Source organism: Anabrus simplex, chromosome 9 (assembly GCF_040414725.1).
Source record: "Anabrus simplex isolate iqAnaSimp1 chromosome 9, ASM4041472v1, whole genome shotgun sequence".
Classification (NCBI taxonomy): domain Eukaryota; kingdom Metazoa; phylum Arthropoda; class Insecta; order Orthoptera; family Tettigoniidae; genus Anabrus; species Anabrus simplex.
This window is the reverse complement of record NC_090273.1, coordinates 87,434,467-87,462,324: the sequence shown is the minus strand read 5'-3', so window position 1 is coordinate 87,462,324 and position 27,858 is coordinate 87,434,467. Positions and strand designations below refer to the sequence as shown.

General features: G+C 38.7%; 1 protein-coding gene across 10 annotated transcripts in view; it reads left to right on the top strand.

The window, feature by feature from the left end:
- Nucleotides 1-27,858, top strand: part of MRP (Multidrug-Resistance like Protein 1) — a 482,909-nt gene that overhangs the window by 326,676 nt on the left and 128,375 nt on the right. For 2 of the 10 annotated variants that reach the window (XM_067153606.2, XM_067153599.2), the window contains exon 21: nt 26,241-26,461. The exons of the other annotated variants lie outside the window; for them this stretch is intronic. In XM_067153606.2, coding sequence (XP_067009707.2) covers nt 26,241-26,461 — 221 coding nt within the window. The remainder of the gene's footprint in view (nt 1-26,240; nt 26,462-27,858) is intronic. 10 annotated transcript variants of the gene reach the window in all.

Here is a 27,858-nt window from a genome sequence, read left to right as displayed (position 1 = left end):
AGTTCTTGAAGTAGATCTTTTGTTGTTGGAATTTGATCCAAGATACATTGACTTTGCCATTGTTTGAAGTATGCATGAGCTTAGAGCATTTTGCAATTATTTTTGCTACGGAATTATTCAGTTTGAACAAGATCCAGTGGTAATATATTGTTATTAACAGTTCCATAATTACATAATTCTTCTGTGGTAAAAAGCAGATTGCATGAGAGTTGCTTTTGTTTTAATTTGCTCTCTGAAAGAAATCGTAGTCTTTCCTGTACATTGTTATCAATAGCAGTTCTATCTAAATGCCAATTTACGAGTTAACTTATTCAGCAATCTGGTTATCACATCTATTTGGTAAGATATATGCTTCTGATAAGTGCTGTGTGGAGTATTGGTGAAGTAGGTAAAAGCATCCAAAACTGGGCTGGTATACATGAAAGTCTGCTGAATAATTCTCCTCAAATAACTCAGAAATCAATAAGGATACAAAAATCTGAAGTCGCTGTCACTAATATTACTAAGGGGCTTATTATTATTACACAGTACGTCTCCATGGTTTTGATATCTGTTGCAATAACGGTAATAACTTTGTTTTTTAAATGTAACTACATTGTTTTGTCCATCTAGTATTGGAGATATGGATATTACAGTTTCAGGAGTTTATTTTCAAAATCGAATGAATCGCTAACCAGGTGGCCAAGGCGTGTGCTATATACAGAGTTTCTTCACCTTCTTCGGACAGCTACGTATTTGCTTGCTCTACCGTGCCCATAAATACACTGTGATAACATAATCTGATTTAAAAGCTTTAATATTGCTGTAGGTAACAGACAGAGGAAACACGGATATCCAATGACTTTTAAAGGGCAACGTTCATTCGAGTAAGGTGACCCATGGCTGTCAAATGAACATGTTTTAAGACCTTCCATTTTCTCGAAGTATTTGTCAGATTTTGAAAATAATTATTCCCTTGAATTTGCAGTACCCATATATCTACGGCTAAATGTAGAAAACAGTGCAGTTCTATTTATTTAAACAAAGTACCATTATCTTGGCAGATATTGACACTGGAGAAGAGCACTACAAGTTTGTGAGCCCTTCGTAACATTACTGAAAGTGAAAATAGATTTTCGATATCTTCAACAGTTCACAAGTTATTTGAGGTGAACATTTTCGTTGATTCACCCTTAATATATAAAGAGTTGATTAATTACAACGTTGACAGGTGTCTAGAAACTTACACTGAATGTATTGGATAATATATGCTGTATCACAGTAGCATACTGAGGCACTTCGATGGTGTCGACAGGTAATCACCCCCTCCATTCGTGCACCTGAACCAGTGTTGAACTTCTCGTTTACTGCCACAAAGAACAATGTTGATTGCTGGTTGAATCACCCCAGCATCACAAACATTTTGATTTGTGGTGAAATGCTTTCCCTTCAGGGCTCTCTCAACAGTTGAAAGATGTGATAGTCAACAAGGGGAGAGAAGGATGATCCATATTACCCGAGCAAAAAGTGTGTCAGTTGTTGCCTTCCCTGTAACACCTTCCAACACCAGAGACTATTGACATCAAAGAACAGAGTCTACATGTTCTTGCCAGCCAAAGTAGATGACTGCCTTTTTTGATCTTCATGATTAAGGATGGTCTCCCTTCCTGAATCATCCTCTTTATTACTGGCTCAAAATGATGGAACCAGGTTTCATTACCAGTCACAGTTTGCTCCAAGAAATGTTGTCCATCCTTTTGATATTGGTTGAGATGAAATGAAATGGCATATGGCTTTTAGTGCCGGGAGTGTCCGAGGACTAGTTCGGCTTGCCAGATGCAGGTCTTTTGATTTGACTCCCGTAGGCGACCTGCATTGGTTGAGATGTTCCATATATACCTTGTCTGTATGATTTTATCATATATTAACCTCAAAAGTAAATAGTGTACATAATGTACATGAGATTAGTCAGCAGACTTTCTGTTAGTCATTGAGATACCCTACTTACTTTTGCATGATGCTGTGTATGGACTCGACACAGATTGACAGCCACTGACAGCTATTGGGGAAAAAATGAAAGACTCCCTAGGCCTCGCAAACCTAATGCCATCAGGGTTAGAAGAGAACAAGAGCTGACCAAGGGAGGTAGAATAGCAAAGATGAAAGCGAGAAGCCTCGAAGAAGTTAGTGAAAGCAAGTCCAGTCTTGACTAGAGGTCCCGTGGTTACCAACCCTTGCTTTTGAGTTGAAAGCCCTGCGATTCCCTTTTAGTTTCCTCTTACGACAGGCAGGGGTTACTGTGGATGTATTCTTTCACCCTCACCCACAGGGGGAATTGGTAAAAAGTGAGTGAACATCGTTGTCTTTGATGTATACACTGCAGTCATTAAATACCACTGGGCTTTGTGGCTCAAATGGTAAAAGCCCTGGCGTTCTGAGCCCAAGTTGCTGGGTTCAATCCTAGCTCAGGCTGATGGTACTTGAAGGTGTTTAAAAATGACAGCTTTGTATTTGTAGAGTTATTGGCCTGTAAAAACTCCTGCAAGGTAAATTCCATTACCTTGGCATCGGTAAAATCCATAAAAGTAGTTAGTGGGACATAAAACCAATAAAATTATCATTAAATACTGAACAACATACTGTATATCATATTCTTCCCTGGAGTGGAATTTTCCTGTTGGTTGGTTGATTTTCCTGTAGTTCTATGATTCCCTCTGTTATGGTTAACAGCAACAGAAATGAAGATCCTCTGTTCTTGTCTACAAAAAGCAAAAATGGATAAAATAAGGAATGTGGATTATCTGACACCAGTTTGGATTGGAAAGAAGCTTGCTGGAGAGCCTCGTAGTGAAGAGATTACAATTGTATAATCACATAAAAAGGATGGATCCCCATAGGACTCCTCGAGCATACTTTGACTTTGACCTGTTCCTGGAAAGAGACCAAGAGAAAGACGTTGTGATGTTTGGGAGAAGCACAAGGACCTTGAAATCAGAGATGTAAACTGGCGTCACAAATATGAACATCATCTGTGGGTGAACAGGACAAACTAGAGGCGGCTTGTACACAACAGCACCTTGTTTGCTGGAACGAAGAAGTGTTGATGATGACGATGGTTAAATACAAATGAGTAAATTCTTTAATGACTTTTTGATATACAGTTGTTGGAAACTCCCTTGAATTATGTGTTTTTCTTTTCTCTTGTAATGCCCAAGGACTTTGATACGATCTATTGACTGTGATGATAGATGGTTTGTGATCTTCATTTACTGAGCACACCATCTTTGGTTAAGGAATTAGTTCCTCCTTGCCTCAGAGGTAGAGATCATTAAGCAAGTGTCTGTCTTCCTCTGTCCAGTATGATGACTGCATGCTATCCTGTGATTTTTTTGAATGATGATGATACTCAGGGAGAGTGGCGGAAAGGGCAAACTCGTAGCCTCTGTACTCCAGAGGAGCGCCTACAAAAGGCGTCTGTTTCCTTGTAAGGTGTGGCCTAATTTTGAACCTGGCAGTAGGTATAAAGTTCCTTAAGGTGTGGCGAGTCTATCATAACAATAGCCTATGTGGATAAAGCAGATATGGTGGCTCGGAAAAGTTTAGGGCATCCCCTGCAGGTGACGCACACCTCTTTGGGTGCTGGGAGAACTGTGAGAAGTGGGCAACCAGCATCAAACTACATCAAGATTGCAACAAAATGTCCTGACACTGACGGCAAAGACAGAAGAACTGGTCGACTTCATGAAAAAAAAAAAAAGATATAGCCATACTTGGACTGTGTGAAACCAAGAAGAGGGGTACAGGAGAGATTTTTCTGAAGAAGGATACAGGCTGTTTTACAGTGGAGGACCTGAAGCAAAAAATGGAGTGGCCATCATACTTAGAAAAGAAATCCAAGTATATGTGGAATCTACAAAATGCGTCAGCAATAGGATGATGGTGATGAGATTCCAGTTCGAAAATGGCATGAAAGATCTATTTCAGTTGTATGCCCCACAAGCAGGTTGCATAGATGAACATCTAGAGGACTTCTTAGAGGAAGTGGAGAGACAATAGAAGATAAGTGCTATTGATGGGAGATTTAAATACACAAGTTGGAATGGAAAGACAAGGAAAGAATGATGATGTAGGGCCCTTTGAATATGGAAATGTAAATCCAGAAGGTGAGTTGGTGGATTTTTGCAGGAGGAACCAAATGATTGCTGGAACACCTGGTTTAGAAAGAACAGTCAGAAGATTACAAGGTATGATTGGAGAGATAGATGAACAAAGACCATGATTGATTTTATAATCTTAATATAATATTAGTATATAATAATATATTAATAATATTCACATTGCGTCAAATGATGGAAAGATATTGGGAATATGGAAAGGCATAGTAGTAAGATTTCTAGATATTGAAAAGGCACACGACAGTGTCCCGAGGAATTTGGTATGGAAAACATTGACATAGGCACAGATTGGGAATGAAACAATGCAGATGGTAATAGCATTGTATCAAAATTGCAAAAGCTGTGTTAGAACGAAAGTGGGTGAAACTAAATGGTTCAGAGTTGAGACAAGTTTAAGACAGGGAAGTGTATTGTCTCCCTTACTCTTCATTATCATCATGGATAGAATTCTACATAATATCAAGAAGATGATGGGCTAGCAAGTAAAGTCTATGCCCTTTGCTGATGACGTTGTAGTTTGGGGAGATAATGAAGAGGAAGAACGTACACAAGTTGATTTATGGAATGAGGAGATAAAAAGTTTTGGAATGAAGATTAGTACTGCGAAAAGCAAGACTTTTGATCATGACGAGAGGTAACAGAAAATCCAGGGCTGTGATAAAAATAGGAAATGAACCTCTTGAAGTAGTGAATTTTTTTTAATATTTGGGCAGCATTATGTCACAAGATGGAAATTTGGATGGGGAAGTGATTTAAGAAAACAGCAGTCGGCAAGTTTCTACCAGTGTGTGAGAGACATTGCATGGAATAAAGATGTGTCAATGAGGTGCTCGTCCTATTATAAACTTATCCAGACCTATGCTTCAGCAGCCTGGACGTTGACTAAGCAGAACCAAAGTAAGATACAAGCAGCTGAAGTGAGGTTCTTGAGGATCATACAGGAAAAGATAAAACTAGATAGATGAAAAGAGTATTTTCAGAAGTTGCTGAATATGAGAACTAATGGTCATTCAATGGACCACCAGGCAAGGCAACTAGTGACGAAAAAATGGACAAAGAAATTACAATGAATGTAATTAAAATGGCTGTTAGAAAGATCAAGAATGGAGAAGCTGCTGGAATAGATGAAATTTCAGTGGAGGTGATAAAGACAGCTGGAGCTGTAGGTCTGCAATGGAATATAGTTCTCAGGATTGTCTGGGAGAATAAGGAGGTCCCTGAGGATTGGCAAAAAGGAATAATCATCCCAATTTTCAAGAAAGGTGATAAGAACGTATTGAAGAACTACAGGGGAATTACTCTGATATTCCATGTTGCTAAGATAATGGAAAGGATGCTGGAAAGTAGGATAAGGTTGAGGGTTGAAAATCAGATACAGGAAAATCAGTTTGGTTTCAGAAGTGGAAGGTCAACAATAGAGCCCATTTTCATTATGAGACAACTAATGGAAAAGCAATGGGAGTATGGGAGTGATATGCTGATGACATTCATTGACATTGAAAAGGTATATGACATTGTCCTCAAGACTGAAGTTTTGGACAGTCTGGAGCAAAAAGGAATTGGACAGGGGTTAATGAAAATGATCATGGCAGTGTACAAGGAATGTTGTTGTTGCATGCAAACACAAGTTGGCAGGACAAGTTGGTTCAAAATCACTAGTGGGCTGAGACAGGCAAGTAATCTATTGCCAATCCCTGTTTACAATAGTAATAGATGACATCATGAGAACAGCAAAAGCAGCATATGGAGGAAGAGAAATGAACATGATTTGCAGATGATATTGTGATTTGGGGAGAAGAGGACATGAATGTTCAAGAACAGTTAATGTGGTGAATGGGAAGATTGAATAATATGGATTGAAAATAAGTGTAGAAAAGAGTAAAACTCTTATGACTAGAGGGGAGAAAGAAGGTAAAGGTCAGATTAGCCCCTGGAAGTAGTGGAGACGTTCAAATACCTGGGGAGTGAATTAATGGAGAATGCTCGACTGGATGCTGAAATTAGTAAGAGGATTCAAGCTGGAAGCTGCTTCTATCATAGCGTAAGAAACATGTTATAGGTAGAGCCCTGCGCAGATGCGGATATCCGCGAAGTTAGTGTCCTGGCGGATGCAAACTGTATGGCAGTGCGGATAATTTTGCTGATAATTTCTAAATAATGAAGTTTATTGATTTTCACTCAGGTGTACTCTTATTTTTGTTTGTGGTTGGGCGACCCTCGACAATGGTATGGACAAATGGTGATATATAAATAGCCTTGAGACCATAAAGCCGTAAATCTGACCTAACCCTAACTGTCTCCTGTCTGCAACTAATGGAAGGTAGGAACAAAGGTCAGTATGTCGGTAGTTGTTGCAACAGAAAACTCCTCATAAACCCCTGATTGTGGGGGGGGTCTGGTGCCAGGCATTAGACGTACTGTATTATGTTAACAGATGTATCCATTTCAGTACCTCAGGTGTAATATACTATAGTTAAATATTTACAATATCCGTAGATGCGGTTGAAGGAAGTGCAGATAATATTTTGTATATCCGTGCAGGGCTTTAGTTATGGGACAAAGGTGTACCAGTGGAAGCAAAGGAAACTAACTATGTACAAGACGTATTACGTGCCCATAACAACTTACGGAGCAGAAACTTGGACATTGACAGAGAAGGATGAGAATCGAATACAGGCTGCCGAAATTAAGTTCTTGAGGAGTATGATACAGAAGAGTAGAAGAGACAAAATAAGGAATGAAAAAATCCAGGGAGAAATTGGAGTGGAAAAAATTAATGATAGAATAGAGAAGAGCCCGGCTAAGATGATTTGGGCACATAAGGTGAATGAGTGATGAAAGAATGCCAAAACAGGTGATGGAATTGCAAGGAAGGAGAGGCCACGGACGACCTCGATTGAGATGGAAGGACACAGTCCAAGCAGTATTAGAGAAATAAACCTGGACTGGGACATATTGTTGGAAGAGGATTGGTGGAATGACCAAAGAAAGTGGAGATGAACCATATTTGCCCTGACCCGGCTACAGCTGGATAATGGGAAATGATGATGATGAGGAATTGTCCCACAGGTGCAAGCTAAGAATATACATATAGTTTCCTTCTTCTATAAATACATGCAATCATAGTGTCTTTGATTTGCACGAAGGAGAATCCCTTATTTTCAGTGCTGTAGTTGGAAAAAAAAAATTTGGAACCATTACTTTGATTTTTAAAATAAAAAATAAAATAAAAAAATGGAACTAGCATGGAGGACTGTCCCTCCCTCAACTGAAGTACTGTGTCTTAACAGAGACTGTATTAGGTTGTCAGGATTGGCAAGTGAACAGAGTAACATACAATAGAAGAATTCATATTCATTCTCATGGTTTAATTTCTCTCTGTAATTATAGAGCCCTGCTGATGCTTCTTTTTCTTCTACGTTGTACAGCCACAAGCCACAAGCGACAGGCTCCTGTCCATTGCCAATGTCGGACACACATTCTGCTATGTTCAATGCCGAGATCACTGACAGAATTGCCAAGGTGATGACCGTTATATACAGGCTGAAGAACGTGTGTCATCAGCACACTTCATTACAGCAGCAATATCTGAACAACTCTTGCCAAACATGAGAAAAGATTTAAGACCTTCTACTTTTGCTATCTTAGGATGATCCTCCAGATCTCGTGCAGAGACAAGTACCCTGCACTGAAGTCATACAGCATTCAGGGATCTCCAGTTTATATGCTTTGCTGAGTCATGGGCAGGTCAGATACCTTGGGTCTCTTTCTTTCTTTATTCATATTAGAAATACCAGTTAAGTACAACATAGATGATGAGCTGGGTCATGTAACACGAATGGACGTAGAGCGAATGCCCAAGACCTTGTTTTATGGAGAACAACTTGAGGATGTACACAAGGTCACATCTTCCCTTCGAAGATTCCTTAAAAAAAAAAAAAAAAAAAAAAAGGAAACTGATCCAGGCTTGTATTTCTCCCAGCAAGTGGGAAAGCACTGCCAAAGATCAAGGTACTCATTGATTAATTGTGAGAAATGGGGCACAAAAAGCAGAGAGGAAGCAGAACAAAGATCTAATAACAAAAAGAGTTGGACAGAAAGAGGACTTCCTGAGCTCCTTCACGCTGTACATGCAAACACTGTAGAAGAGACTGCCATTCTCAGGTGGGCCTATTCAGACGCTTAATGATGCTTAAAAAACTGTATCCGAGTGCTACGCTATCGTCCTATGAGGACAAACGATGCTTCCTGTTATAAATACAGGACACCTGGCTACACCAACTGACTTTCCTGCATATCATTAAAAATGTAATCATAGCATGGAAATGCTTTTTTGATTTTGTTGTTCTTTTTTAAAATTTTCAGGATTATTGTAAATTCTGTTTCTCATTTTTTAAATTTTTATCTCACATTTTTGAGACTTTGAATTGTATTTTGTGATCCAAATCTTACGCAAGTTTGGCAACTCCAGACTTTCATTGAAGCTTATTCTGCCATGAAAAATGCATTATATCTGAACTGACTGAGAAACTTTTCTTATAAGTACTCAGTTGAACTTGTACATAAGGCTGTAAATTAATGTAGTCTGATAGTCTTTTGTTTCTTACGTACTGCTTATATTGTTAGCTGTTGATATTGTAAATAATTTCTGTTGATGCAGTATTACTATCATTTTACTGCACAAGCTATACATTAATATCTGAAAGTAAAGTGGTCTAGCACTATTGTCAAATAACAGTCTAGTTAGTAAAATTTATGCTATATACTTGCATTAGTGCCCACAGCTCCACCTGTATTGAAGTCAAAACTGTACCCTGGGAACCTTGCTTGTACCTAAAACAGATTAGGCGGTGTAAGTGTTCCAGATGTGCATACGTTTCCTGTAACTTGCTCCACATTTTTTTTCATTCATTCATTCATTCATTCATTCATTCGTGTGCAGAGTGAAAAAATACAACGCTTGTGGTACTTCCACCACTAACAGATACGGTATCAATAACAATTTTCTCCCGTATCCACCCAGCTGTAGCATGTCCTATTTGTGAGCCGTTCAGCCTGTATGCTCAAAATGGCCTTTTGACGTGTAAAAGTGCAATTATCTGGTAAACCATCAGGATTTGCGAAGAAAATGCATATGGACAGTTTTTTTTAGGAAATTTAATTTTAAAGCATGCGCTCGAACACAGACATTTTTTTCCTTCTGAAAAACTGCTCGTTAACAAGAAAATGCATTTGAAATTTTTATAGTACAAAATTGCATGAATACACTTGGTAGGCTCTATTTTTTTAACAGGACCAATAACTCAGTCAGAGTATTCACTCCACGAACCTGCTATGGTGGCGTAGCAGGGGGAGAGGTGATACTCCCACGTGGCGTGTCCCAGGTGGCAGATAGGGGGCTCCTAACCGGCTTGCCAGCGGACTTGAGGGAAAAAAATACCTCTCGTGGACCAAACACACACCCCCTGTGGGTGGGGGAGGCAGACGAAGAATTCACCCACTGTATCCTCTGCCTGTTGTAAGAGGCGACTAAAAGGGGCGACCAAGGGGTGATCCAATTAGAACCATGAGACTTCTTGTAATTATTACCATCACCCAGGGAACACCATGGGTCACATTTACTTGCACGTAATACCACTATGTTAGGTACGCAATAGGTTTGTGATTAGTAGCGACAATGTGCGAATCAGGAGGGGGGTCCTACAGTACCTGTGATTCGTACCCCTATATGAGCGACACCATGGATCTGCCTTACCTATGCTCAGTTCCCACTATGTGAGGAATTCCACGGGATACTACGAGTCCCTATTGTAAGTCCACTTATGTGAGGAACGCCATAGGTTTGCGTTGCCTGTAAATAGCGCCGCAATGTGCGAAACACCATAGGTCTGTGTTACATGTGCGCATTACACTACCTGTGAATAGTACTAAATGTGTGGAATATCGCGAGTCTCCCCTACTTTTGATTAATACCACAACATTACACATAGCATGGTTCTACTTTCCTGGTGATAAATGCCACTATGAGGGGCCGATGACCTGGATTTGGGACCCTTTTCGACTCAGCATCGTGCTTTAGAAGCAGTCCCTTGGTCAGTAATACTCAAGGTAACTAGAATAAAAGGTAGGCTACTCCGGCGGTTGAAGCTTCCATTGGCTGGAACGCTATGACGTCACGCGATATGAACGATAGCGAGTAAGGTACACAGTCGCAGTACAGCAAGCTTGTGAGTTCTCGTTCCTGTGAAACATCTTCTCAATCTTTTATCAAATAATAATCTGGTTTAGTCCGATTCGATAAGTAACGGCACTTCCAATAGATTTAAAACGTGAAAATGCGTTAAATTTCGTCACATGCTGAGCAGGTAGAACATCAACTATCAAATACATGACATATAATATGATAAGAAATAAAATATTACCTTGCAACTCAAAATAATCAGTTTATTTCCTGATGAAGTAAATAATTATATTAAATTAATAAAACGTACGTGTTGTGTCAGGAGACTTAATTACTTGATGAACCAACCCAAAGCTTAGCCTTATTGGCATATTTTCTCAGTGCTAGTTCCTTACTCTTTGCATTAAAATGCCATATCCTAATAAATGTCCTGGTCGTTACGTAGAGACAAATTATTTCTCATGAAATACTGGAAATTTTGACTTAATAATAGAAATAAGAGTTTTCATTACGTTTTTGCATCTGGATACAGTCTTACCGTGAAACCCACCAAATGAAATTTCGAACTGGGCTATGTTTTTTAACCATTCATGACTGGGATGTGTGAGGCCCCCGTTTGAAATAACCGAGATCCAGTAACAGGTCTCTTCTTGCATGACATTTGTCTTTTTCTTCGTATTTACTGTATATCGGATCACGAATACTGTATTGTTTCACGAGTTTCGAAATATTTTCAGAAATACAAGTTATTAGCTCATAATAATGGTAATGTTATTTATTTTACATCCCACTAACTATGTATTTGAGAACCTTCACCACCGGACTGGGGATCGAACCTGCCAAGTTGGGCTAAGATTGCCATTTGAGATGCTACTCAGCCCAGCTGTTAGCACATAACCATAATTATAGAAAATATGATTTTCATTCAGTCATTTATATCTGACACCTTTTTACCGTACGAGCTGTAATAATGGAGATATTCAAGAGTTTATTACAAAGTGTTTCAACAACGAAGCATTGATGACGAGGAAGTATTGTTGTGCCATCACAGTAGCAAACTAACTGGCTAGGATGGTTGTTGTCGTTATTGTCTTTATAATATGCAAAATAATGTTATTTGTGTTACGTCTCACTAACAACATTTACGGTTTTCTGAGACTCGAGGTGCCGTAATTTTGTCCCACGGGAGTTCTTTTACGTGCCGACAATTTATAGCACCGCACACGTTTCCGTAATATGTTGACTGCATTTTAATCAGTACAGTGGTTCTACTTCAGATACTGACAACACGAACACTGTTCATGTAGTGAACCACTATAAAATGATTATGTATCCGTGATCCGATGTACAGTAAATACGTAGAAAGAGACAAAAATGTCAGTTGATTTCTTGGCTTACGCTGCGTGAACCATCAACGATAGACCCCAAGTGTAAGCGTATGAATTGTAGAGCATAGAAACCTCTACAAAAAAGTCTGCGATGTCACATACCTATTTCCAGCTGGCTGCCCTCTAGAAGCGATTTTATGCTATAGTCCGCGGTAAAAATATAACTCCTTAAAATTAAATAAATATTTCATTATTATCCTCGAGTTCCTCATCAAAATAAATTGCGTGACCTCCTTCAGTATTTTATAAGGACATTATTTGCATGAATGGTTCAGAAGTTATGACCATTTTAGACTGTAGTGGTAATACGTGTCAGCAGGACGGGTGAGCGCTGTCTCATATCACATGAAGTCACGCAGAAGGTGGCCAGGGAGAGAAAGAAGTGAGCGCGATGCGGGAAGAGACCCCCCTGAGTAATACTATTGTTTTGTGCCAGCTTCTGTGCATGTGAGGCACTGTGGGTCGGATCCACTGATCATTTTAAATTCATATCCGTCCATCCATTCATTCTTCGTCCTCACGCTTTGAATTCTGGTCAGTGGAGGGTTTTGGACTTGAAAGTTATCATTTCATTTCATCTCATTTCTTACCATTAGGGGCCGATGGCCTCGATGTTAGGCCCCTTTAAACAACAAACGTCAAGCAGTCATCAGAGTATTCACTTTTAAGGGTCTCAGATGCACAATTTTTCTGAGTTGCTATGTTTTATTAGAAATACCTACACTCCTGATAAGCTAACATAATATCCAAAGTTTATAATTGTAGTATGTCTACCCCTTAGTCCAGTTTCCTGATATGGTTTTGGGGATGATGCGAGATGAAATTATATTTGTGGCCGGATGCACTTCCTGGCACCGATCTCAGTGGAGGAGCTAGAAATGAATGATAATGAAATTGAATAAGTAGGTGGAAAGAATCGGCTGCAGCGCAGCATTTGCCTGGAAGTGGAAATGGGAAAGCACAGAAAACCATTCTCTGTTACAGCCAATGGTCGGTTTGAATCAGCTTGTCTCGCAAATTCATGGCTTAGCTCTAACATCCATGGCCACTACACTCGGTGTATATAGCCTATCGTAATCTGGAAAAAAAAAATAACCTTTCTAATGATTATATATATGTTGTGTGTAGATTATTCAGAAAAATTATTAATCACTCATATTGGAATTTTTTGACCTAAAACTTGTAGACCAGAATAGTGATATTATATTGGATAAAGAGGGAGAGAGTTGATGTCCGAAAAAGTAAACAGAGAAACTTTTTGATGGAGATTAACATAATATGGTTGATATCAATTTTTAATCTGGCACTAATATTCTCAAGGAAGAGGTTATCTGAACAATAAAACTTGGCAAGAATGGAGTCGTGATGGAACTTTTGAAGCTGTTAGATGACAGAACCATTTTCATTATCTCACAACTCGGGAAAAATTCTTGAAGAATGGTTACATTCTACCTTCCTCCCCATTCCTAAGAAATATGCTGCCAAGGAATGTAGGAATCAAAGAGTGCTAACCCTAATGAGCCAACTGTTAAAGGCTTTTGTTAAAATTATTCACGGTCCTATATATCGTCATGGGAGGAACAAATGTCTCGCCCCTAGTTTGGCTTTAGGAATGCTCTTGTTACCAGAAATGTGATTTTCTGAGTACAGGTTTTATTTCAAAGATATTGAAATATGAATTGTGATATATTTACTTGCTTATTAGATTATAAAAAGGCGTTTGATACTGAACATCATCCTGAATTGTTACACATCCTCAAAGAAACTGGGACCGGGCGAGTTGGCCGTACGGTTAGGACCGCACAGCTGTGAGCTTGCATCCGGGAGATAGTGGGTTCAAACCCCACTGTCGGCAGCCCTGAAGATGGTTTTCCATGGTTTCCTATTTTCACACCAAACAACTGCTGGGGCTGTACCTTAATTAAGGCCACGGACGCTTCCTTCCCATTCCTAGGCCTTTCCTTTCCTGTCGTCGCCATAAGACCTATCATGTGTTGGTGCGACGTAAAGCAAAATAGCGAAAGAAACTGGGATTGATGATAAACAACTTATAGTGGAATCAAACTGCTGATATAAAAGTTGAAAGGTGGTAAAAATTGCCATCCAATCTGGTGTCGGACGAGGGTGCATTTTGTCTCCAGTACTCTTCATACTCTTCAGTTTATATTCAGATTTTATCATGAATTCTATTATAGTCGGTACGGTAAGTGATAGGAAAGAGTATTCTCTATACCTTTTGTTATGTAGTACTTTTTATAGGTCCATTAACATAGGTATTTAAAAATTTAATTTTAGGCACCTTCCACTAAACTGCCATTTCATCCAGCATGAATACAATTATTTACAGCCTAGATTGTAATGCCTTATTCCCTGACTTTACATACCGGTTTTCATTAAATTCTGTTCACCCATTTCCTCGTTCAGCGTTGACATGGACTTGGCACAAAAATTGAAATTCACGAATATCTCTCCTATCATAGTCGATACGATGAAATGTATAAAACATGAATGTTCAGAAATTTGATTCTATATAATTTTAGTTATGTAATATTTAATGAAAGTACCACCAATAACATAGATATATTTGAGAATTAAATTATAGGCCTTTCCCTAAATTACAATTGTACTTAGCATGAAAAAATTATTTATAACCTACATTGTAGTGCCTCATTCCCCAACTTTACATACTGATTTTCATTAAATTCTCTTCAGCCATTTTCTCATGATGTGCATACATACATACATACATACATACATACATACATACAGAGGTGACAGAAAATTAAAAAGTGCATTTCCTTGTTACTGTGGACACAAGAGACACAGAAATACCATTCTTTTTTAATTCCAAGCAATGTACAGACAAAACTCATATTTTATATACTGTATATAGATTGGAATTGTTTGTTATTGTGTTTTTGTTGAAGCTTTTTGCTTGTAATGCTTTATGTTGATTTGTCCTGCTTTATGTTGATTTGTTTTCCTTTATCTTTAAGTTCTTCAAATTGTACGGTTCTCCTTTCCTTGAAGCTCCTTTCTTTAGAAATTGTATGCAGTCAGATATTGACCAACTCATTTTTATGTTTCCATTACAATCAGCTTTCACAAATTGTTACTCTGCCATATAGGTGATCTGCACATCTGTGAGGATGGGGTCCTACCTATGATGAATTCTAATACTGAAGACTGCACACACATCCATTCCCCAAGCCATTAGAATTAACCAATGAAGGTTAAAATCCCCAACCCGACTGGGAATCGAACCCAGGATTCACTGGGCCAAAGGCCAGCATTCTAACCATTTAGCCATGGAGCTAGACTAAGAGTGCTATGAAGCAGAGCTCTCTCTGAATAAACAAATACCGTGGAATCTCATTAGTACATTTTGAAGGGACCTAAGGATTTGGACATTATATTCGGGGAGAACATGAAAACAAAAACACCAAATTTTCAGTATATGAACTTAGTCTAATAATACATCTTACCTCACAATCGAACATGAATACAGTATTTACACTAGTTGGAGATATGTATGGTTGACGGCTTTGTTGGTTTTAATTTTAAAATTAAAACTGCCCATCTTGTTCAGTGAAGTCATTATGTTATCAGCTTCGAAACTAATCACATATAGCTCACTATGTCACTTGCCTCTATCCTTTTTGACACCGTAGGAATTGGTTCAGGATCTGGCTCATGATCACTTTCAGTGCACCGACACTTCTTCAAGGATGTCGTCTCTTATCCTGTCCTTGTTACATTGACCATTTAGCAGTCGAGATATAAGTTGCGTAGTCCTGAGTCCATAAGAGATGTTAAGACTTCTTGCGAGTTGCCGTTTGTAGAATGAGGCCTCCTCCTCCCCACTACATCGTGTTCAGTTGGAGCATTTAAAGTATGATTGTGCTACACCATACGAGTGAGATATTTTCCATTTCATGAAAAGGCACCTTTGCGTCAATCACACCACTTCTGTGTTTGTTATTAACTTACCCAGTAGTCATGGTGAGCGATTTTGTAAAGTGAGGTTAGAAAAGAAACATTAATTTTGCTCAGCTGTTGTGATTTCTTTGATCTTTTCATTAATTATTGAAGCCAGAAACAAAAAGGTAATGTGTTACCAATTCAGTAGTTCATTTGTTATCTAAGGTTTTCAGTGAGAAAATTAAGATTTTTTTGCTGTTATAAAAAACCAAACCAAACCAAACCAAACCCCATGGCACTACAGCCGTGAAGGGCCTTGGCCTACCAAGCGACCGCTGCTCAGCCCGAAGGCCTGCAGATTACGAGGTGTCGTGTGGTCAGCACGACGAATCCTCTCGGCCGTTATTCTTGGCTTTCTAGACCGGGGCCGCTATCTCACCGTCAGATAACTCCTCAATTCTAATCACGTAGGCTGAGTGGACCTCGAACCAGCCCTCAGGTCCAGGTAAAAATCCCTGTCCTAGCCGGGAATCGAACCCGGGGCCTCCGAGTAAGAGGCAGGCACGCTACCCCTACACCACGGGGCCGGCTTTTTTGCTGTTATGGACTAGGATATTTGACTATCTACAGGGTCTTTATTTTAAACTTGTGCAAGGTAGGCATGATGCTAGTCATATAGCAACATCACCATGTGCTGCAGAGTTGCGGACTTATTTGCAGCCTCAGGTTGACAGATGAGCATGGTGATGAAATATTAATATGTGGAACTGCTTAATGAAGTCACTTTATCGACTTTGACAAGAATATCACTGCTATCGCTTTAGTGATAATACAGTACATACACTTTTGGAGTGTACCGGTAGTTTCTTTATTAATATTCTTCTCTACAGTATTACTTAAATCGAGCTCGATAGCTGCAGTCGCTTAAGTGCGGCCAGTATTCGGGAGATAGTGGGTTCGAACCCCACTGTCGGCAGCCCTGAAGATGGTTTTCCGTGGTTTCCCATTTTCACACCAGGCAAATGCTGGGGCTGTACCCTAATTAAGGCCATGGCCGCTTCCTTCCCACTCCTAGCCCCATCCTGTCCCATCATCACCATGAGACCTATCTGTGTCGGTGCGACGTAAAGCAACTTGTAAAAAAAGAAATGTATTACTTAAAAAGTCTCACAAATAATTTCATGATGATCCGTATTGAAGAGCAGTTACAAATGTGAAAACAAGAGCTAAAAATGTTTCCACCTATTCAGTACCCATTCCATCTTTATCTAAAGGCTGCGGCTTGTCGCTGGCACCATTGATCTCTTCTCTTTGCGATCCTTTTCATCTCTCCATAACCTTGGCATCCCATCATCTCAACTACCTTTTCAATGTGGTTTCCCCCTGACTTTCTGTTCCATCACCTTGCTTTAGAACAAGTTCTTTATGAAGTCATTATGCCAGAGAATGTGACCAAAAACTGACGCTTTTCTCCTTTTTATCGTTGTTATTAAATGTCTCTGGGTGTTTATTTCTCTAAGCACTGCTTCATTAGTTTTCTTCTCAGTCCAGCTTGTTCTTGTCATCTTCCTCCATAGACCCATTTATTGTAACAATAATTACATATATTCGGGACTAGTTTTGGTCTCTCTAGGGACCATCTTCAGCCAAAGTTATATTAAAAACTACTCATAAATGCAATAATAAAATAACTGTTAACCAAGCTAAAAATCACTATACCGGGCGAGTTGGCCGTGCGCGTAGAGGCGCGCGGCTGTGAGCTTGCATCCGGGAGATAGTAGGTTCGAATCCCACTGTCGGCAGCCCTGAAGATGGTTTTCCGTGGTTTCCCATTTTCACACCAGGCAAATGCTGGGGCTGTACCTTACTTAAGGCCATGGCCGCTTCCTTCCAACTCCTAGGCCTTTCCTATCCCATCGTCGCCATAAGACCTATCTGTGTCGGTGCGACGTAAAGCCCCTAGCAAAAAAAAAAAAAAAAAAAAAAAATCACTATGTATGTATCATCGAAGTTCTGTACAAGACAATTAAAAATGCTGAATGGAAGACATTCATGTTGAATAATGTAGGTTTGTGCGATTACATATATTTGTTGAATTCTGGTGTTAGGCCAGATTATTAAAAAGTCCATTCCAGTTTTAGTCAAATATGAAAGGTTGCACTTCTTGAAAACTTCAATTTAAAAAAAATTGTGTTGTACCTAGTATCGGCGCATAAACATTTCTGAAATTGCTTCACTCGTAGGAATATGTTTTGGAAGTGTTCAAGCCATCATCAGTGATGAACTCTACCTTCGGATTCTGCCTTGTAGGTACTTCGTCTCCTCGCCCAGGAACAAAAAGAATTCTGCCAGGATGTTTGTTGGAGGGATCTGAATCGCTACAAGGAGGAAAGATATGATTTTTTGCGTTACATTGTGACTTCTGATGAAACTTAGGGTCATCATTACAGCCCGGAGTCAAAACAAGTAAGCATGGAATGGCGGGAATGAGGTGCAGCTGACCCATTCAAGGCCAAAACACGCCTTTCTGCTGGAAAGGTGCTTCAACTGTTTTTTGGGACCATGTAGGCATTTTGCGTGTGGATTTCTTGCATGAACGAAGGACAGTGAATGCAACCTATAACTGCAATCTTTTGAACGAAACAAAAGCTGCATATCGCAACAGACGTCGCCGGCAACAGATCCAAGATGTTCTTTTGCACGACGATGCAAGACCACACACTGCTGTTGTAACATGGGAAAAACTGGAGGAAATGCATTGGACACCTCTGGAACACCTTCCTTACAGTCCAGACTTGTCGCCTTGTGACTACTACTTGTTTGGACCACTGAAAGAAGGACTGAGAGGAAAGCGATTTCATGACAATGCAGAGGTAAAGGAATACATGTGCAACTGGCTGCACACACCTTTTTTTTTCAAGGATGGCATAAAAAAATTGCCAATTTGGTGGCAAAAATGTGTGTCAAATTTGGGAGATTGTTTAAAAAAATCAGGTGCTTGTTGTGTATTTGTTGGTGGACTCAGTAACATTGTAAAAAATAATTCTGGTTTATATGATTCACCTAGTATGTCACGACTTGTTTTCAACATTATGATTTTGGCTGAAGGTGGTCTTAGAAAGACTGAAACTCGTCCCGTATATAGGTAATTATTGTTACAGTAAATGAGTATTGAATACCAGTTATTTGCTCGCTTATAACTCGCACTTTTTTGACAAGAAATAAGTGCGAACATTTTTGGTGCGTGATATATGCAGGGATTTGTGTGCAAAAGTTCGTATTCCTGGAAAAAAAAATGTAAAATTTGCATTAGGCTATTGAAACACGACAACTGGCATACTTACCATATTCATTGTCACTGCCTTCAGTCTCAGAGCTATTCTCGCGTGCATCATTCTGCTCACCATCCCATACTACATCATCGCATTTGCGATGCCCGTCTTCAAAAAATTCTTCACAATAACGTCTGTTGACACCATAACCCATGCCCGCATAACCCAATCATACACGAGTTCAACTGACGGCCTCTTTATATTGCCTGCTGGCATCATCTCATGTTCCCCTTCTGCCATCCATTCAGCGTACATTTTACGTATGTTGTCCTTGAAGGGCTGTAGACAGTGTGTGAATCCACCAGGAATTATGACAGTTTTCATTTCCTGAGGACGTTCCTTTGTGTCCTCCACCAAGTGTCCGCGGAAACTGTCCCGCGCTAACATTGCTGGGCATCGAAGCAGTGTCCCTGGCCATGCCCCCCACACCGTACGGACCCAGTCCTGGACAAGAGCTGTATCCATCCATCCTTTCTCTTGAATCCATATATGAATGCCTTAGGGAAACTTTGCTCTAGGCATTCTATTTCTTTTGAAAATAATGTACGGTGGCAATTTTCTTCCGTCTGCAGTTATTGCTAGCATGACAGATAATTGGTACGTATAAATTTCATACTAAAATACAAAACACATCTACACCCAGTGTTACGCTCAGTGGAATACCAGTAACATTTAGCGATCATGTAAAGAACCTTGGAGTAGTATTCGATAAATGTTTAAGTTGGTCAGAACATGTCACAAAAATTTGTCAAAGAGTATTCTCTTCATTACATTCTGCAAAATGGATGAGGGACTTCCTTCCAAGAAGAACAAGAAAATATTAGTTCAGAGTCTATTTCCAGTATTTGACTACAGAGATGTAGTTTATAATAATACTAGCTGATGTATCCGTGCTTCGCAACGGGATTCTCAGAAAGACTGACTTTGTGGTTTTCCTAAATTAAGTCAACATAGGTCATTACAAGAATGCCAGTAGGAATGTAGTGATTAAATGAAATGCTATCGTATAAAATACTCTATCAAATAAAAAAAACTCTCATTTTATCACTTAACGAACAGTACTACAGTGCTAATCTAATAGTCCAAAGTTCTAGAGCTGGAATGACCAGGCCACAAACTGCCTTGAACACTCCTCTGCCATTATTCTGTTAAATATGCACACTGTTGATTCCAATCAGTGCCTCAGAGTAGGGATTGAATAGCTTGAATGCTATGATGAACCAGTGTGTTACGTACCAATAGTATCAGAAAATTTATGAACCAGATGAATGGCAAACTAAAGAAGAAAGTTATCTTAACTTCCCAACAATATTCAGGCAGGCTGTTACACTCTGTACGACTGGGCGATTTGGCCATGTGGTTAGGGGTGCGCAGCTATGAGCTTGCATCCGGGAGATAGTGGATTCGAACCCCACTGTCGGCAGCGCTGAAGATGGTATTCCGTGGTTTCCCACTTTCACAACACCAGTGAAATGATGGGGCTGTAGCTTAATTAAGGCCAAGGCTGCTTCCTTCATACTCCTAGCCCTTTGCTATCCCATCATCGCCATAAGACATATCTGTGTCAGTACGACGTAAAGCAAATAAAATAAAAACTAGGTACACAGCAGCCGGGCTGAGTGGCTCAGACGGTTAAGGCGCTGGCCTTCTGGCCCCAACTTGGCAGGTTCGATCCTGGCTCAGTCCAATGGTATTTGAAGGTGCTAAAATACGTCAGCCTCGTGTCGGTAGATTTACTGGCACGTAAAAGAACTCCTGCGGGACTAAAATCCGGCACCTCGGCGTCTCCGAAAACCGTAAAAGAGTAGTTAGTGGGACGAAAAACAAATAACATTATTAACAACATTATTAGGTACACAGCAGTAATGCTGCCGGAGATGAGTGGCAACAGAAGACAGAAAACACATCACAACAAACAGTGGTCAATGTAATGTTATTGTTGTTCAATGTTATGAGCTTTCTACATATATTGTAGGCCTTCACATTTAGTTTTCTTTCAACTCTGTGATTTATAAACATTTTTATAGCGTAGACTGTAGTTCTTTATTCTCAGACTTTACATACCGATTTTCATTAAATTCTCTTCAGCCGTTTTCTCGTGATGCGCATACATACATAAAGACAGACAGAAATTACGGAAAATTAAAAAGTTTATTTCCTTGTTACTGTGGACATGACTGATACAGAAATATCAGCATTTTTAAATTCTGAGCAATGTACAGACAACAGTCTTTATTTTATATACATAGATGAGCAAAACACTTTTATATCGACTACAGCGAGCCTACAATGCTTGTGCTCAATTCGTATTAAATATCCCAATCCAAACTCATATTAATCCTATCCTCTCTCAGCTGTCATGGCTAAGATTGACTGAACAACGTAAATACCACGGTGTTTCCCTTCTCCACAGTATTCTGCAAACAAGCAAATCAGACTATCTTAGAACAGACTTTAAATGCCTCTCCCCTTCTGATAAAGCTCCCTCAATGTCATCCGTATGTTCCCTTTGTCCATTTCCATTCATCACAGTAACTCATACAACAACTTATTCATACCTGCTACCATACGTTCCTGGAACTCAATCCCAGCTGAAATTAGAGGCATAGGCAATTCGAGGCTTTTAAAAGGAAATGATTAAGGTGGTACTCAAGTCTGTAAGAAGTAGATCTCACTAATGTAAAAAAAGTAATATTTAGTTCTTAATTATCAATAAGGATACAAAATTATAGAGGTGAAGTAAACTAATTTTAGTGATTTTTAGAAATATGTGTAACAAATGATTTTATGTACATTATTCTATAACTTGTATTATGGTGGTGTATAATATGGTTTGGCATAATAGCAGGCCTCATAGCCTGAGCCCTGCCATATAAGAAAGGCAATAAACTAAACAGTGCAATGCTGTTTTTCACACCCAGTTGTACGTACAAGCACGTTAGATTTTCCCTTGTTGATGGTGGTGTTGCATGGCATGTCGAAGTTTATCAGGGTTTGATCTCCATTGCCAATTTTATATAAGAGGTAATTGTTTTTCTTCCACATTGCTATCACATGGCGATGGAAATCTATGATTTTTGTCGCTGAAATCGCTTGGCATTCTCTAGCAGAGAGATGTTCTCCTTCACAGACACAATCCCTTTTTGTATCATGAATCTACGGATCCAACCCCAGCTCACTTTCAGTTCCGAACAGCTAATTCCTCCTTTAATCGCTAGTTTGTGCGCTTTGAAATATAGCATCTCGTGCCAGATACTAAAGCCATTTTTTCGGCCCTTACGTGTTCAGTTGGTGGTTTCTAGCGCAGCTTTATGTTTACGCCAGTAGCGTGCATTAAACTCGGTCACACTGAATTCTCGATCAGCAGCTCTGTTTCTGTGTTCTTCAGCATATTTTATCACTTTGAGTTTTAACCCAGCTGTGCAACTCCCACGTTTCTCCATTACTTAAAGATCGTCCTACACAAGAAAACTTAACTGAGAAACATCAATGAAACTTGAAGACAGACAACTGGTACTTGTCGACAATACAATAGATGGACAGGTAGCGATAAACACATTGACAAAGATGGAAGAGTGAGAGGGGCTGCTGAGTGTGACTGATTGAGTAGGAATGCGGCCTTTGGGCAGGGGTTTGCAACTTAGGTATTTTTTTTACAACATCTAGCCTCGACCGTTCTGTAGGTAGAAAGAAATTCAGCTTCTTCTTGTACTGTCACGTACGAAGTACCGTAAGTACAGTCCCAATATTTAATGTAGGCATGTCCACGGAATACCCAAATTTTATTTCCTGTGTGTACCGTACGTCTTTATGACGTCAGAAATTAATGCCAGTTATACACAGGGATTTTTTCCTGCAATTTCAAATGTTATAAATGGGGTATGAGATATACGTAGTGGTGAGTTAAATGCGAGCAAATGTGGTAGGTGGAAACTTTTAGCTCTTGCTTTCGCATTTGTACTTAAAAAGTGGCGTTTACGTTAGAACTTTTCATTGTGGAATGCTCTGTAAAGTATTTGTCGAGTGCTGGTTTCAATCCATTCAATAGTTTTCCTGATGTCCATCTTCAAAATAACAATACAATATGTAATATAGTAAAGAAATTCCATACCACTGGGTCTGTTTTTTAAGAAAAATAGGAGACAAGCTATGTTAGCAGAGGAAAAGCTCAATGAAGTAGCTCTCTCGGAACATGTCCCTATAAATCTCTGTCACTTCTCACTGTACAGTTCAGTTTGTCGCTTTCTTCTGTCCAGAAGGTTACTAAACTTTTAAAAGTAAAACTGTACAAACTCACAGCTGTCCAAAATGTAAGGAGCCTGACAGTGGTGCGAGGAACTGGTTTTTACAGTCTGTCATTTGAAGCCATTGGACGAGTTTCAATATGGCAAGTTGCTGTGGCTTGAGTGGTGCTGCTGCACAATTATAAAATAAAAATCCTGTATGTTCTGTTCTTTACAGATGTTTTCTCCCGAAGTTTCCATAAGCTTAGTTGGGATGTACTTCTCAGCTTTCTTTTATGTGTGCTAAAATACCTTATTCTGAACAGCTGACCGATTCTGTTTATTAGTTGCTTACCTCTTCTGGTCAAGGTTTAGAATCAAACTATAACAGATAGTTGACATTTAAGGGAGGGACCTGTTTATGCAGTACTGATGTATGAAGCCTGTTCAGAGATGTAACTGAACTATAAAAATATTTGTTGGTGGACTTTTTACCTGCAGCCTAGTTAGTTTTGTGCCCTTCAAAGTACTCCCATTCTCTATTAATACAATATGCCATTTCTACTTGATAGAAGCAGTTCTGGTAGGTAATGCAGAGGATCGTGCACAATTTCGCTTGCAATTTCAATTTGATCCGATTCAGTTGACTCAAATAGTCATCCTTTCAGGGTGAATTTCAGTTGCGGAAACATTAAAGTCTGTTGGGGCTAGATTAGGTGAATAGGGTGAAGGAGGAAGCACAGGGTTGTCCTCTTGTTTGTAAAAAAAAATCACTAATCAACAGGATGTGTGAACTGCCACTTTGTCTTGTTGGAGGATCTAGAGTTGTTTATCCAGAAGTCTGGTGTTTTCCTCCTCACATTTTCTCTCAAATGTCTCAAGACTTCAAGATAATACAAACAGTTCACAGTTTGACCTTCAAGTAATTCATGGTGTACAACACCACTGGCACTAAGAAAGAATTTCAACAACACTTTCACGTTCTACCTGACCTGCCACACTTTCTTTGATCCTGGCAAATTGTTCCCACCCTACTGTGATCTCGCCATAAACTGCCCTCATTCTTCGGTATGTCTCCAGTAATGGTTTTTCAGTTCAAAGCAGAAGCGAATGTGATAACCTGCTCTAATGGTCAGACATCTTGACAATTGCAACACATATGGTACACTCATAGCAAACGGCTGCTGAGCGATAACTAATTTGTTTCAGAAATGCACTGCAAATGGTTATGTACTTAGAATGTACCTGAACAGTGGTGCTTACTGAAAATCTCTAAGAGCTTGCATTTTCAAAAGTTAGTTTATTTCTTGAACAGGCCTCGTATTAAAGAATGTTACTGGAAGCCAAAATGTTAAGTATATATAAATATTATTATTATTATTAATAATTAGTATTATTATTTTAAAATCCATATCATATAATTTACAACTAAGAACTAAATAAGGACTTGAGTGTTTAATGCACTTTTTTTTTAGAAATAGCCCCCTCCCCCCTTTTTTTTTTTTACATTTGGAGGTTACTTTTTCCTAACATAAATATTTCAATGCTTCTTATATGTGGTCTCTTAAAAAAAAAAACCCAAATGGCATCCGGATGACAACATACCACTCTTTTGTTATATTGGTGCACTTATTGTTAGATGTCATATTTTGCATGTCATTTCATACCATCATATGTGGTATTCTCACAGTATCTTTTTTAATGGATCCTTGAGCAATTGCTTGAGATTAAACTCATTTTGTCCTTGCTGATACTCCTAATCTATACAGATTGTCAAATAAAGGCAGAGTATAGCCTGAAAATCAAGCTGGTTAAGCAAATAGAATGGAAGGAAAAGCAAATACCTAGGCACGGATAACCTTGTAACAGATTACAGTACAAAGAGGAATGCACGTTTCTTAGCATCTGCGTGAAAATTATAGTTCAGAAAAGGGAGTGCAACAATATTTTTTTAAAGATTTAACTTTTTACTCATTTTATATATTTTGTGTAATTTTTTAACTGTAAATGTACTTCTTTCCTAACAACAAAGTTACACAAAAACTTCATCACTCTCAGGGTATTTTATGAATTTTGATTTTTAATAATTGAACTGTAAATTTAATCATTTCTGATAAACAGTGTTACACAAAACACTTCATCACTCTTTAATGCATTTTATGTACGGTATTTTGATTTTCAATGAACTGTAAATCGAATTGTTTCATAACAGCAGTGTTACTCAAAACACTGTGGCATTTGATGGATGTTTTTTTATCAGCCTTATAAGTCATCAAAACATATAATTTACGTAACATCAGTTATATCCTCGGCTATTCAGTAAAATTGCTCTTGACCCCTTAGTGCCATAGAAAATATTTGTTACAAGTTAAAACTGTTTGTATCATATTATATTCTTACTTAGCATTTATTCCAATGGCTTTTTTTCATTACTTGTTAGTTAATTGATCTGCAAAAGTAGATCAGTGGATGAGGGAAGTTGGAAGTAGAAACTATAAAAGAAGGGGAAATGTGTCAGAATGAGGTATTGTATATGGCTTCAGGCAGTAATCATTAATGCCTAAACATTTTCTCTCTCTCCTTAACTCCTTTGTTAATGGAAGTAATGATGATGATGATAATAATAATAATAATAATAATAATAATAATAATAATAATGGTGAATGGAGAAGTATAGGTTACCAAGGACTCTATCAATGAAGGGTAAGAGAAGTAGAGGGAGTCCAAGAAGATGATGGTGGTTAGATTCGGTTTCTAATGATTTAAAGATAAGTATTGAACTGAATGAGGCCATAGAACTAGTTACAAATAGAGGTTTGGGGTAGCATTTAGTAAATTCAAATAGGCGTGCAGACTGAATGTTGAAATGCTGGGGATTGAGACCTAATCACTTGCATGAGTTTCCTCATCATCTGAGGATTGATCAGCATCGCATTGCATGTAGGGCACCTTGTAAATATTCAAGTTGTTGTGTGGTATTAGTGAAATAAGGTTGTATGGGAGCAGAATTCTTACTGGTTTGATATGACTTGTCCTTGCAGCTATCACCTCCTTCATTTCTGACCTGTCTCAGCAGCTGGGCTGCTGGAGAGCGGCTGTGATAATGCACTTCTACTTGTTGAAGGGCATTATACGTGCCCCACTCACGTTCTTTGATACTACTCCTGTTGGTCGCATCCTTGGACGCTTTTCAAAAGATGTCGATGTTTTGGACAACTCGTTGCCTCGGCAAATCTCTGATGCATTGTATTGTCTATTTGAGGTAAATCGGTTAAATACAAATTGTGATCTCTAGAAGTAGCCAAAACAGGTGAAGAATTATTTATTTGTTGATAGAATGAATTAGCCAGGCGATGTCGACTGAGCCAATTTAATTATTGCATGCATTTGGGAAATTGGGAACAAGCCATCCTTGTCTGTCATAAAATATTGTTGTGATAAAGTGGTTTATGTATATTTAGCTTTTCAGCATGCTCTTCAGTTTTTACCTTCTTAATTAAGCAATTATGCATTTATTAACCAAGTCCATTCTAAATATCCTCTACAAACTTTTCCACCAAGTTTGTGTGATTTTAAATTTATACAAGGCATCAAAAAAATGTATCTACAAACTACCAACCACGAGAATCCTAAACAAAAACAGCTATGCAAATATTATTACTAAAGTTTTGTTGAACAAAATTTTAGTAACATGATGTGGCAACACTGTTTTCCAAAAATGATCTTATAATTTGACATCTTGTCTTAATTTCCATCACACCACCATAGCTTATGCAAAGTAGATGGTATGATGGGTTGTCAGCAAAAATGGCATTGTCACATTGTGATGGTGGTGATTGTTATTTTAGGGGCATAACAATGGAATTTCAGTCCTTCTCAATGAATCATGGGGTTGATGACATCAGTATTGGAGTCTCTAGAACAACCACCATTTTCTAAATATTAATCATTGAAGAGAGAGCAAGAATTGTGACCCTTCAAAGATTAAAGGTATTGTCTAGAAAAAGGGGTCACAAAATTCAGTAGGTCTGTGTAAATAAAATTATAATATTCTCTGCACACTTCAAATTTTGTCTCATATTTTGTGTTTTATCTTGGAATAAAGCAAAAGTCAAAAATAGGGTCTGTTCAGTTTTTGTCTTCGTTTGTTATGACATTGTGAGAAAATGGCTTAGCAGAAATTCTAAAAACTCAGTATTTAAGTTCAGTGGCAGCTGGGTTGTGTTCTAGGCTATATATTATTTGATTAGTATGCAGTGGCTTAGCAATATTAAGAACGAAGGATGAAATGTAAAATTCCTCTGTTAATATTAGCTCTATCAAAAAACCAACTAATAAGTTGTGCAAAATATAATTTCCGACCTTTTATGTTCAATGCAGTTTTACTGGACATAGATATTTGTGACTATCAATTTATTTTTAACAAACCTCCACGTATCTCCCAAAAATTAGCTCTATCTAAAGAGATTTATATAACAAAAGTATAGAAAATCCTATTTCCGTATTTTTAAAAATTTTTTTTTGCTAGTGGGTTTACATCGCACTGATACAGATTGGTCTTATGGCGATAATGGGATAGGAAAGGCCTAGGAGTTGGAAGGAAGCGGCCATGGCCTTAACTAAGGTACAGCCCCAGCATTTGCCTGGTGTGAAAATGGG